The sequence below is a fragment of the Procambarus clarkii genome, chromosome 51 (genome assembly GCF_040958095.1).
Source record: "Procambarus clarkii isolate CNS0578487 chromosome 51, FALCON_Pclarkii_2.0, whole genome shotgun sequence".
Lineage (NCBI taxonomy): Eukaryota > Metazoa > Arthropoda > Malacostraca > Decapoda > Cambaridae > Procambarus > Procambarus clarkii.
The window spans coordinates 3,754,840-3,768,339 of NC_091200.1; the positions used below are offsets into that span (position 1 = coordinate 3,754,840).

The 13,500-nt window shown below is 42.5% G+C and overlaps 1 protein-coding gene across 4 annotated transcripts in view; it reads left to right on the forward strand.

Annotated features, from left to right (window-relative positions):
• LOC123774585 (uncharacterized) overlaps positions 1 to 7,402 on the forward strand; it is a 92,847-nt gene extending 85,445 nt beyond the window's left edge. For all 4 annotated transcript variants that reach the window (XM_045768972.2, XM_045768974.2, XM_045768971.2 and 1 more), the window contains exons 9-10: positions 2,251 to 2,417; positions 2,751 to 7,402. In XM_045768972.2, the coding sequence (XP_045624928.1) occupies positions 2,251 to 2,417; positions 2,751 to 3,200 (617 nt within the window). In that variant the 3' untranslated portion in view covers positions 3,201 to 7,402. The remainder of the gene's footprint in view (positions 1 to 2,250; positions 2,418 to 2,750) is intronic.
• The last annotated feature ends 6,098 nt before the right edge of the window (positions 7,403 to 13,500 follow it).

The window sequence follows — 13,500 nt, forward strand, 5'->3', positions numbered from 1 at the left end:
TCAGTCTTCCCTCTAGTGGACACCCCCGTACATCAGTCTTCCTTCTAGTGGACACCCCCGTACATCAGTCTTCCCTCTAGTGGACACCCCCGTATATCAGTCTTCCTTCTAGTGGACACCCCCGTACATCAGTCTTCCTTCTAGTGGACACCCCCGTACATCAGTCTTCCTTCTAGTGGACACCCCCGTACATCAGTCTTCCCTCTAGTGGACACCCCCGTACATCAGTCTTCCTTCTAGTGGACACCCCCGTACATCAGTCTTCCTTCTAGTGGACACCCCCGTACATCAGTCTTCCCTCTAGTGGACACCCCCGTACATCAGTCTTCCTTCTAGTGGACACCCCCGTACATCAGTCTTCCCTCTAGTGGACACCCCCGTATATCAGTCTTCCTTCTAGTGGACACCCCCGTACATCAGTCTTCCTTCTAGTGGACACCCCCGTACATCAGTCTTCCTTCTAGTGGACACCCCCGTACATCAGTCTTCCCTCTAGTGGACACCCCCGTACATCAGTCTTCCTTCTAGTGGACACCCCCGTACATCAGTCTTCCTTCTAGTGGACACCCCCGTATATCAGTCTTCCTTCTAGTGGACACCCCCGTACATCAGTCTTCCTTCTAGTGGACACCCCCGTACATCAGTCTTCCTTCTAGTGGACACCCCCGTACATCAGTCTTCCTTCTAGTGGACACCCCCGTACATCAGTCTTCCTTCTAGTGGACACCCCCGTACATCAGTCTTCCTTCTAGTGGACACCCCCGTACATCAGTCTTCCTTCTAGTGGACCCCCCCGTATATCAGTCTTCCTTCTAGTGGACACCCCCGTACATCAGTCTTCCTTCTAGTGGACACCCCCGTACATCAGTCTTCCTTCTAGTGGACACCCCCGTACATCAGTCTTCCTTCTAGTGGACACCCCCGTACATCAGTCTTCCTTCTAGTGGACACCCCCGTACATCAGTCTTCCCTCTAGTGGACACCCCCGTACATCAGTCTTCCTTCTAGTGGACACCCCCGTACATCATTCTTCCCTCCCTGAAGTCTTCACCCCCGTACATTATAAGTTTAGAACCATGATTCATATTTCTGAAACCGTAGTTTCAGCCATGGTTCGAAACTTATGAGGAATAGTTCCAGACGTATGGACATAGTTCCAGACTTATGGACATAGTTCCAGACTTATGAACATAGTTCCAGACTTATGGACAGAGTTCCAGACTTATGGACAGCCAATATATCGAGTTCTGTTTATGAATAAAAAAAAACGGTTTACACACGACATACAACTGATGACGTTCGAACATTTCTCGAACAGTGCTTCATTGACAACCTCTGCTCGAATCGCACCGCTGTAAATGCATCACCCACGTACTACAAATATAAATAATTACCTGCAGAACCTAAACTGCGGCTAGATATGCACAATATGCTAATATATAATAATAATAACAATAATTTTCATCTGATAAAATTCTGATTTTGAGTACACAGTATGTTAAAATGTATGCTGTGTGTCTTTGGGAAGGTTGCCCGCTGCATGGACGAGCATTGCCTGAGAATGTGTTGCAGGATGCAATAATAATAATTCTTTGTGTTTGGGGGAACAGGAAGCCATAGTGTATTCATACACGTTTGGCTTATATTAAGGTCCCTGTCCCAAGGCTGTATCCCTCTGATTAGTGGCTCAAAGAGCCCGCTGTCTCCCGGTGCTTCCTTCCTGTAGAAAAACATCTACTCGAAGTGAATGTATGCAAGGCCCTAGGATTAAACTGTGTAAGCCAATATATCCATGAAAGATATGCACTGCCACTTGCTGCCCTCGTGTTAATGCTCTCAGTGTCCATCATTGTCTGAAGGCTAGGTTTGTCTGCGTCTTTCTGCTGGTTGGTCTGCTCCTGTTCTATGTATTTCTTTGCATGATGTTTCGTTCAGAAGTTCCTTCCTGCTACTTCTATCTGCTTTTTACGCTATGTCTCTTCTTTCCCTCTCGGGTACATTGTTTCCAGGCCAATTTGTTCATGAATGAACACTGTGTGTGCGTACATGCTCTCGCACAGGTATGTGAACTCTACCTTCCTCAGTCATCTTACGCGCACCTAAAATGTACATTTCCCGCATTCAGTCCCTCCCCGCCCCTCACCAAACTCGTTGGTCTAAAACGTTCAACAAAAAAGGAACGTGTTGACGGCCACACGCCGGATAACGTAGTTTGTACTGACTGTACCTTTACTCTGCTCCTGTGTACAGTGCAGCTGCTGCGACGGTCGGGGTTCATCATCATGAACGTGTACATCCCGTCACTGCTCCTGCTGGTCATCAGTTACCTCACTCTCTACTTCACGCCCACCAACTTCCAGGTGCGGGTGCTCGCTTCCCTCACCTCCCTCCTCGTCATGGCCACCCTCTACACACAGGTGAGGCGCGCGCAGGGAGGCACGGTCAAGAGCGAGACAGGCGCTCACTGCCTGTCAAGTGGGGAAAGTTAGATACTATATTATCTATATTTATAGGTCGGTGACACGCCTAGACATGTGTCTACGGTAGTTATGAAACTGAAAGATGAAATATAATAACAGCATGCTGGGTATTATAATACATATGTTTGCTGTATGAAGTAATTGTACCAGTGCTTGAATAACACGTGAGCAATGAAAGTGTTGTGCCTGAAACAGGAAGGTTAAATGAACATAACACTGCTGGTTCCTCCTACCATATTACATACGATAATCATATACTTGTCATTGCAGGCCTCCGCTTCTCTGCCTAAGACCTCTTACTTCAAGATGGTGGACGTATGGCTTTTGTCAAGTATATTTTTCATCTTCATCATCATCGTCCTCCACACCGTGATCGACCGAGTGAGGGAGTGGGAGCCCACCAGCGCCAACCCTCCGGCAGGTACCAAGAAGATCACTCTCTCGCGGGCACCTTCCGAGAAGTCCACGGCCTCCAACACCGTCCACCCGTCGGAGGAAGAGAAAGTGACTGTGGGCGAGCCTGGTGGACCCCCAGATGTAGAGGAGACTAGCAACAGGTTATTGAGGCTTGTGGATATGTGCCTGAAACACGTGACTGGCACCTCTCCTGAAACGGAGCAGAGGCCGTTATTTGAGAAGATCATCCTGGGAGCCCGGGTCCTCGTCTTGGGGCTCCTTGTCGTCTTCAACCTCGTTTACTGGACCGTTGTTTTGGTGTAATCGTGTGTTAAACACTGCTGGATAGTTAGTATTCTTACAAGCGGGGTCTCTCAACCCTTGCTCATTAGTGAAACTGAGAACTTGCCATTCGGCGCATGAACAACTGGCCCAGTTTATGACTGGGAGAATATTCTAGGTTGTGGCGCCGTGAGGCTGTTAAGGCTTGAGCTGTAAGATACACAGCCTGATCTATGTTCTTAAGAACAAGTGTTACAAATCTGACATTGTATTACTCCAGCTTTAGCAGTATACAGCTCAAACTGGAAGCGTTGCCAACAACGCATATTTATGCCTTTGTAAATATGTTATATGAGTGGCAGATAACCAACTGATGACACGTCGAGTCTTGGTAGTGTTCGAGTCTAAGTGTTACCATTACTGTTCTTGTAATATGTGAAGAGCGGAGCAGGCCGGAGGAACACCGCCAGCTGCCTGCCTCCCCCGACCAAATAACCGGACCTTCCCACACACCGCGCTATATTGACCACCTCTACCATCTGTAGCTTCATATATTAATTTGTGATATAATATCCAATTGTAGAGTTTAGCAAGTAGTATTACTAAGATTATCACACTATATCTGTGACGCAATATACTCAGCGAATTTCTCTATAAGAATTGAAGGGTTATCTTGAGATGATTTCGGGGCTTTAGTGTCCCCGCGGCCCGGTCCTCGACCAGGCCTCGACCCCCAGAAAGCAGCCCGTGACAGCTGACTAACACCCAGGTACCTATTTTACAGCTAGGTAACAGGGGCATAGGGTGAAAGAAACTCTGCCCATTGTTTCTCGCCGGCGCCTGGGATCGAACCCAGGACCACAGGATCACAAGTCCAGTGTGCTGTCCGCTCGGCCCCCTTGGGTACAAACAACCCTGGAGAGATGGACAAACCATGCAGCAGAAAGTGAAGAAATGACCACGTTTCGGTCCGTCCTGGACCAGTATCAAGTCCGGACCGAACCGCCATCGTTTCTTCATTTTCTGATGTGTGGTTTGTTCATCATATCTTCAGGCACGTTATTGTGACTCATCGTCTGCAACCCTGACCGAGATTCATTTAACATGAAGGTAGAACAAACTATGTTTTTACTTTGTTTCAATCACAGACAATAATTAAGAGAAACACACGTGCTAGAGTCCTTGTACATAGTAAATCCATCTTTGTCAGCCGTGGTGGAAGAATGCAGTCAGCATATACGTGAAGGTGACGTGTTTGATAGTGAAGGTGACGTGTTTGATAGTGAAGGTGACGTGTTTGATAGTGAATGTGACGTGTTTGATAGTGAAGGTGACGTGTTTGATAGTGAAGGTGACGTGTTTGATAGTGAAGGTGACGTGTTTGATAGTGAAGGTGACGTGTTTGATAGTGAAGGTGACGTGTTTGATAGTGAAGGTGACGTGTTTGATAGTGAAGGTGACGTGTTTGATAGTGAAGGTGACGTGTTTGATAGTGTGGGAGGTAGAGGTGTGATGAGTGCTTCACCAGTGACGTCTCTCTCACCAACCTGAGCAGCGGGGTCGGCGTGGTGGTGTTCCAGCGTTATTCCTCGTAGTCTAATTTCCTTGCGATGGTTCCATGAAGGAAGTACAATAACTGCATTTTTACAAAAATTCTTTATGAAGATACTGCAATGTTGGAGCGATTTGAGCCCGTGTAGTGGAGGACATTTGTGTAAGAACAGTTTGCGAACAGGTAAAGAATGTATCGAAGAATGTATCTGGTTGTTGAGAGAGACACCGAGTTGAAAGTTGACTTTGTTGGTTGAGAACGTTTTACGCGTAAGTTTGTTGTATGTATAACAGAGATAAACGAGGCGAGTGATAATATAGATGGAAAGTGGGTGAGGTCGGGACGGTGAAGGTGGCATGTAAGAAAAGTAAGGGATATTGCTATAATTGATAAGGTTAACAACTTGAAATCATTGATGGTTTTACTTGATTATGTCAATGGTGTTGCAGAGTTAGATGACCACAGGCTGCAATTTCCTTCTCAAGTGAAGAACATAAGAAATATAGAGAAGATTCGCTCTAGTATAATTCATGTATGAGAGGGAGAGAGAGAGAGAGAGACAGAGAACGAGAGAGAGAGAGAGAGAGAGAGAGAGAGAGAGAGAGAGAGAGAGAGAGAGAGAGAGAGAGAGACAGACAGACAGACAGAGTCACAGACAGAGACCTACAGGAGAGAGAGGGGGAGAGAGAATTACAGGAGCGCCTGACTATTGGCCTCAAATACAAAGCAGATTCAACTTACATCCAACAACACCCACCCAAATATTTGTCTAGAGCTCCATAAACCAACAATCCAGTCTCGAAGCCAGTATTTACCCACCTTTTTTCTGAATCTAAATTTATCTAATTTGTAAACATTATCTTGAGCTATATTTCGTGTGAATTCGAGTTTTCTCTTATAGTTTGTTCACCTTTTCTATCATATCCCCACTATGTCATGCCTAGGGTGCATGTGCTGCTCTGTGTAAGTAGACTCAGTGAGACATAGTCGTAAATCCAACACGAAAATCAGTGTAATGATTTTCATTACAAATTTAGCCATGTTTAACCCAGTGAAACAGTTAATAAGGAAAAAACTTTCGTCACGAGTTAAGGACAAGGGAACGAGGACTAAAAAAGATGCTACTTGCACAACTATTGAGATTATATATATATATATATATATATATATATATATATATATATATATATATATATATATATATATATATATATATATATATATATTAGCAGCAGGTTTTCATTTAGACATGTTTCATTGAATATAACTGCATATTCCGTGTTGATTATTTACTTGTTTGGGAGGTCTGGAGCTGGGTGGTTTGGTTACAGTTCAAGTTAAGTTGTTTACGTGTTTATGACTTCTATCCCTCCAACTAGTACTCTTGCATCTTGGTTTAATTGGAATAAGATTTCTCCAAATGTTACATTTGTTCAAGGTTGACTAAAAGAACGAAAACTAATTGCCTAATGTATTACACTTATTGTGTGTGTGTGCGTGCGTACGTGGGTGTGTGCGTGTGTGTGTGTGTGTGTGTGTGTGTGTGTGTGTGTGTGTGTGTGTGTGTGTGTGTGTGGTTACATCACGAACAAAACAAAAGCACGTGATAACTAATTTGGTACCATTTAACCACGACAGTGAAAGAGGAAATGCCTACACACTCTGGTGTGCCTTTCCTCTACAGTAATAATAATAGCCGCCCCTGCACAATAAATATATTCTGAATGGTAAATGTGTGTCACAAGTTACAGGTAGGAAAATTACACTGAAACAAAACAATATGTTTAGGAGATAAGCTGATTATGTCACAGATAATGGCCGTCTCATCTCTAATGAGAACAGTTGTTATTACTTTTCTTATTGAAATGTTTTTTTATATATAAATACAAATGAAATGTACAATCCGTTATTGATATTCATATTTAGTGATTCTGTAATTTGTATTATAGCAGATTTAATGATACTCATGTTTCATTTTTAATGAAAAACTCTGTCAAATGGTCACTGGAGGGGAACCTTGTCAATCAATTTGATGAGAATTTTCAGATAAATTAACAAAAAAGACATTATAAATTTAGCCATGTTTAACCGACTGCATAGGTTGAAATATTATAGATATTATTATTATTACCATTTTTATTACTATTAATTTAGTCACAAATAATAATTATCATGGTACTGATAATTATTTATCTCATTTCATGGTATTTTCTAGATTATAGTATTACCCGGTGGGGTGGGGTGGGGGGGGGGTGTTAGATGATATTCGGCACTAGGAATTTTGCATGAGTGTCAACATTATTAAACACTTGAAAATAATGTCAAGGTATTAACCAATCTTCAAAACCAGAGACGGCCAACATACTGTATTTTTAGAGTGACTTATCTCAATATTAACTTTGTGGAAGTTTGTGTTGTGCTTTGCTACGGCAGAGTCTCCTCAACACGGTAACATGAGTCCAGGAACGCGGAGGTTCGATCCCGCCATACGGCCTCTCATCGTGTTTATGTGTGTGTCTGGAGAATCCAGAGACGCAGGTTCAGTTCTATTGCACTGTCTCAATATTTCATCATAGATATATTACGATCTTGTGAGGTGACTGTGCTGAGACCTGGTATTGGGCACATGTACCAACCAACATGACTGTCTCTACACCATAATAAAACATTTTGGTAACTGTTTACAGTCTTATGGAGGATTTTGATTACTGAAACTTTGAGGCAATCTCGCATACTTCCTCATCAGCGCATTAAGGAGTACAACCACGTGTTGTACTCCTTAATGTTTTTGTTATAATCCTTAATGTTTGATTCAGTGTTACTCACAGTAACACTGAATAAAACTATTTCTCTTTTCTGTGATGGTTCTAGTGCAAAGGAATATACGTCAGTACGTTTACGATAGATACTAACTACCTATCACTGTATCCAATGACAGAGATCTATTCTACTCTCCTGCAATAGTTAACTAATAGATGGGACCAAAACAAGTTATTGGATGTTGACCTAACCACACACTAGAAAGTGAAGGGACGACGACGTTTCGGTCCGTCCTGGACCATTCTCACAATCGACTTGAGAATGGTCCAGGACGGACCGAAACGTCGTCGTCCCCTTCACTTTCTAGTGTGTGGTCTGGTCAACATATTTCAGCCACATTATTGTGACTCCTCGTCTGCAAGTTATTGGATCTTAACATAAAACAACATAAATCTTTAGACTCAGACAATAAGCATAATATGAGTAATTATCAAAAGAATACACCAAGCTGGGAAGACCACTCATCATAATATATCATCAACACATTTCTCCCACATATATTCCATAAGCAGTATGCCATTAACAATTCTAGTCTCGTGTAGATGAGACTACATAATAATTATAATATACTTAGGCTATATTCCTAAGGTGACTTGTTCCTCGATAACTAAGAACAAGTGTGTGTGTCCAAGTAGGCGAGAAGGTTCCCGACACAAACTAGAGCCAGATGCAATGAGTATAAATTGGATAAGCTCAGATTTAAGAAAGACCTGGGTAAATACTGGTCGGGAAATAGTATTGTTGGTTTGTGGAGCAAATTACCGGGTAATATAACAGACAAGTCTATAGATTGTTTCAAGCGTTGGTTAGACATATATATATGAGTTTGGGTGGATATAAACAGAAGCTGCCGTCTGCACATCCATTTATAATTATTTTCTTATGCATAACGCATTCATGAAAGTGAACCAGGCTGGGTAACTGGGTGACAGGAACAAGGAGAAAGATCAAATTAACATGCGCTGGCGAGTATAATGATGACAATAACAATTTTATTTAGGGAAAAGTATATACATATAAAATGAGTTACAGGTTAAATGTTGGATTTCTAGACAAAGCAAGTATATACTATGCCTAAAGCCAGTAGTCCGCACAGTGTTTCAGGCAAAGTTATAATAAGGGGTATTTTATACTCGGCATTTGGTATAAGGGAAGGTCAAGTGTTTGGGGGTATGCTAAGGTAAAGTGTCTGGTAATGGATATAATGGAAGGGTCATTTGTCAATGTTGGTACACCGGGATAAGTCAAGCTGGAGCAGGTACACAGACGGTTAATGGTCCAATGTTGTGTAAGTTTGGCGGCAGCCAACACCATGAGGGAAAGTTCACACTGGCAGAGTGAAAAAACTGACTGACAGACAGAAAGCTGTCATTGGCAAAGGGAAGACTGACACTGTCAGGCAGAAAGCATCAGCACAATCAAGGGTTATAATATTATACCAATCATTCGCTAAGTGCTACAGCATGGCAAATTATGCAACAATAAAAATTATAATTATAAAATGGACCTGTACGCAACTTAAAGAAGTCAAACCAAATATATGACCAGTACCGCAAAAAGCGTTCGCAGCTACTAAATAAGCGATGAGATGCCAATTAAAATGTACTATTTTGATGACCTTAAAATAAAGAAAACATGAACGCCGCATAACACAAAAAATTGCATCAGTGATTTTTTTAAATTTTCTATCCCAAATATCGTGCCACTGAAGGCGTCTGGTCTGGACCGTGTTTCGTACGAGTCGTTTAACCTGCAAATAATATAAAAAATAAGCCTTGTATTCTAAACCAAATGTAAAAAAAAAAAATACATTCAATGAAAAACAATCTTACGAGACGGTCATAAAAGTTGAAATTAATGTTATTGCAGACTGTGATATATGAATGAAATAAGTGCATTTGATACATTGCAAACCTTGTTGAGAAACACCGATCTTGCAAAATGTTAATGTTGCAATGAATATTTTGCATACATTATACAGTTTTCTCGTGAAAGATATAATTTATATATTATTAAGTGCAAACCAAGGCCTAGACAAGACAAAAGGGGACTCTTAGCAACTTTCTGCGAGGTCAGCCCTTACGGTTGGCAACACTGGTGTTTAGCGAAGTCAGCCCTCACGGTTGGCAGCACTGGTGTTTAGCGAAGTCAGCCCTCACGGTTGGCAACACTGGTGTTTAGCGAAGTCAGCCCTCACGGTTGGCAGCACTGGTGTTTAGCGAAGTCAGCCCTCACGGTTGGCAACACCTTGTTTACCGCACAAATAATGGCGCGAAACCCATTAGAGTTAAATTGAAATATTAATTAAGGAGCTGTTTAAGGAAATATTTCGAACGGTATTGAACTGTTTAAGTAAATATTTCGAACGGTATTTGAGCTGTTTAAGTAAATATTTCGAACGGTATTTGAGCTGTTTAAGGAAATATTTCGAACGGTATTTGAGCCGTTTAAGGAAATATTTCGAACGGTATTTGAGCCTTTTAAGGAAATATTTCGAATGGTATTTGAGCCGTTTAAGGAAATATTTCGAAAGGCATCTAAATCACAATATTTTATTTACCCGCATACGTTTTTGGTGACATATTTGGTAATATTTCAGATATTAGACATGCCAGAATTAAGATAGTGGCTCACCTTAACACAGTTTAAATTTTAATATGTTCTCAGTGCACAAAATATTTGATATTCAAAGCAAATTTTATTAGGACAAATCTTTACTGAATGTACCGACCTTGCCTGCTTTTATACGTTATTCTGAACATTTTAATATATATATATATATATATATATATATATATATATATATATATATATATATATATATATATATATATGATCAACTTCAATAAAGAATACACGATAAACAAAAAAAAACTTTGCAAACTTGACTTATTTCAACCTATGAAGCTCTCCTCAGTCATCACAGTGACTGTGTACTGCCACAACTACACACTGGTCTGCACCTCGGGCTCTCAGCCCAGGGCCCGGGTGCCATCCCTTCACAACTCTTGGTGTGGGTGGTACACTCCCCACACTCTTGGGGCCAGATTCACGAAGCAGTTACGCAAGTACTTACGAACGTGTACATCTTTCTTCAATTTTTGACGGCTTTGGTTACATTTATTAAACAGCTTTCAAGACTAAAAACATCCCAGTCTACTGTTGTTATTGTTATAAACAGCCTCCTGGTGCTTCGGAATTCATTAACTGTTTAATAATTGTAAACAAAGCCGCCAAAGATTGAGAAAAGGTATACAGGTTCGTAAGTGCTTGCGTAACAGCTTCGTGAATCTGGCCCTCTAGTGAGGTGTAAGTGAGTAGGACCTTGGTGAGTAGGTATACTCACCACATTCCTGGTGAGGTGTAGGTATACCTCCCATCCATCATTCATGTCGGATTAATAAATGATTTATCATAAACTATGGTGTCCAGCCGCATCCTAGTACTGAATTGTCTCTATACAGTCAAAATTCTGAACCCTGTCAGGGCTGGTTATTTTTAGTCTCAGTAACGGGGCTGGAACAGTAGTCTCAGTAACGGGGCTAGAACAGTAAAGTCTCAGTAACGGGGCTAAAACAATAAAGTCTCAGTAACAGGGCTGGAACAATAAAGTCTCAGTAACGGGGCTGGAACAGTAAAGTCTCAGTAACGGGGCTGGAACAGTAAAGTCTCAGTAACGGGGCTGGAACAATAAAGTCTCAGTAACGGGGCTGGAACAGTAAAGTCTCAGTAACGGGGCTGGAACAATAAAGTCTCAGTAACGGGGCTGGAACAGTAAAGTCTCCGTAACGGGGCTGGAACAATAAAGTCTCAGTAACGGGGCTGGAACAGTAAAGTCTCAGTAACGGGGCTGGAACAATAAAGTCTTAGTAACGGGGCTGGAACAATAAAGTCTCAGTAACGGGGCTGGAACAGTAAAGAATCAGTAACGGGGCTGAAACAGTAAAGTCTCAGTAACGGGGCTGGAACAATAAAGTCTCAGTAACGGGGCTGGAACAATAAAGTCTCAGTAACGGGGCTGGAACAGTAAAGTCTCAGTAACGGGGCTGGAACAATAAAGTCTCAGTAACGGGGCTGGAACAGTAAAGTCTCAGTAACGGGGCTGGAACAGTAAAGTCTCAGTAACGGGGCTGGAACAATAAAGTCATAGTAACGGGGCTGGAACAGTAAAGTCTCAGTAACGGGGCTGGAACAGTAAAGTCTCAGTAACGGGGTTGGAACATTAGAGTTTCAGTAACGGGGTTGGAACATTAAAGTCTCAGTAACGGGACTGGAACAGTAGTCTCAGTAACGGGGCTGGAACAGTAAAGTCTCAGTAACGGGTTTGGAACAGTAAAGTCTCAGTAACGGGGCTGGAACAGTAAAGTCTCAGTAACGGGGCTAGAACAGTAAAGAATCAGTAACGGGGCTGGAACAGTGAAGTGTCAGTAACGGGGCTGGAACATTAAAGTCTCAGTAACGGGGTTGGAACATTAAAGTCTCAGTAACGGGGCTTGAACATTAAAGTCTCAGTAACGGGGCTGGAACAGTAGTCTCAGTAACAGGGCTGGAACAGTAAAGTCTCAGTAACGGGGCTGGAACAGTAAAGTCTCAGTAACGGGGCTGAAACAGTATAGTCTCAGTAACGGGGCTGGAACAGTAAAGTCTCAGTAACGGGGCTAGAACAGTAAAGTCTCAGTAACGGGGCTGGAACAGTAAAGTCTCAGTAACGGGGCTGGAACAGTAGTCTCAGTAACGGGGCTGGAACAGTAAAGTCTCAGTAACGGGACTGGAACACTAGTCTGAGTAACGGGGCTGGAACAGTAAAGTCTCAGTAACGGGTCTGGAACATTAAAGTCTCAGTAACTGGGCTGGAACATTAAAGTCTCAGTAACGGGTCTGGAACAGTAAAGTCTCAGTAACGGGGCTGGAACAGTATAGTCTCAGTAACGGGGCTGGAACAGTAAAGTCTCAGTAACAGGGCTAGAACAGTAAAGTCTCAGTAACGGGGCTGGAACAGTAAAGTCTCAGTAACGGGGCTGGAACAGTAGTCTCAATAAAGGGGCTGGAACAGTAAAGTCTCAGTAACGGGACAGGAACACTAGTCTGAGTAACGGGGCTGGAACAGTAAAGTCTCAGTAACGGGGCTGGAACAGTAAAGTCTCAGTAACGGGGCTGGAACGGTAGTCTCAGTAACGGGGCTGGAACAGTAAAGTCTCAGTAACGGGGCTGAAACAAAGAAACCTTAAACGTACACATTAGAAACGTCAGCACTATTTTCCAACTCTTAAATGTTTGGCTAGAGTAACTCTAGTGACTCTTTGGTCATTTTAGGCAGTGATCACTAATTGCTTAAATAGCTCTTAATTTACCAATCACGACAAGCTACACAAATGATGTCTATCTGTACAGCCAATAAGATTCCTGCTCGTGATCCCCTGAAAGCCCAATTGGCTTTGGGAAAATGGTAGTTTGAATACTGCATGATAGTGATAAACCACCGCCTGGGAGAGGAGAAGGGCGAGGATATTGCCGTTCCTTTATTTGAATATGTGTCTATGCCTCTCTTCTTTCCATACATCTCCACGGACCGGTTTTATCAAGCTGTTATGCAACTAATTGGGAACCTTTCTCTCTTAACTCGTTCTTGGGGGGTTCGTAATTACGATCGACGTTCGTAAACAAACCGATTACGAGCGGCTATCTTGCTTTATACCTTGGTGACAAACCCACTTAGGAAGACATACATGGCGCATAGTGAGTCTAGGTTCAAGTGTTTAAGAATCTTGTTGAAGGTATGCAGTGGCTTGAAATCAAATATAGCTGCATATCCTCCACATACCACATAGGGATAATTACAGAGAGTCCTGTTGACAAGATCACACTAGAAGGTGAAGGGACGACGACGTTTCGACGACGACTTGAGAATGGTCCAGGATGGAACGAAACATCGTCGTCCCTTCACCTTCTAGTGTGTGGTCTGGTAAACAT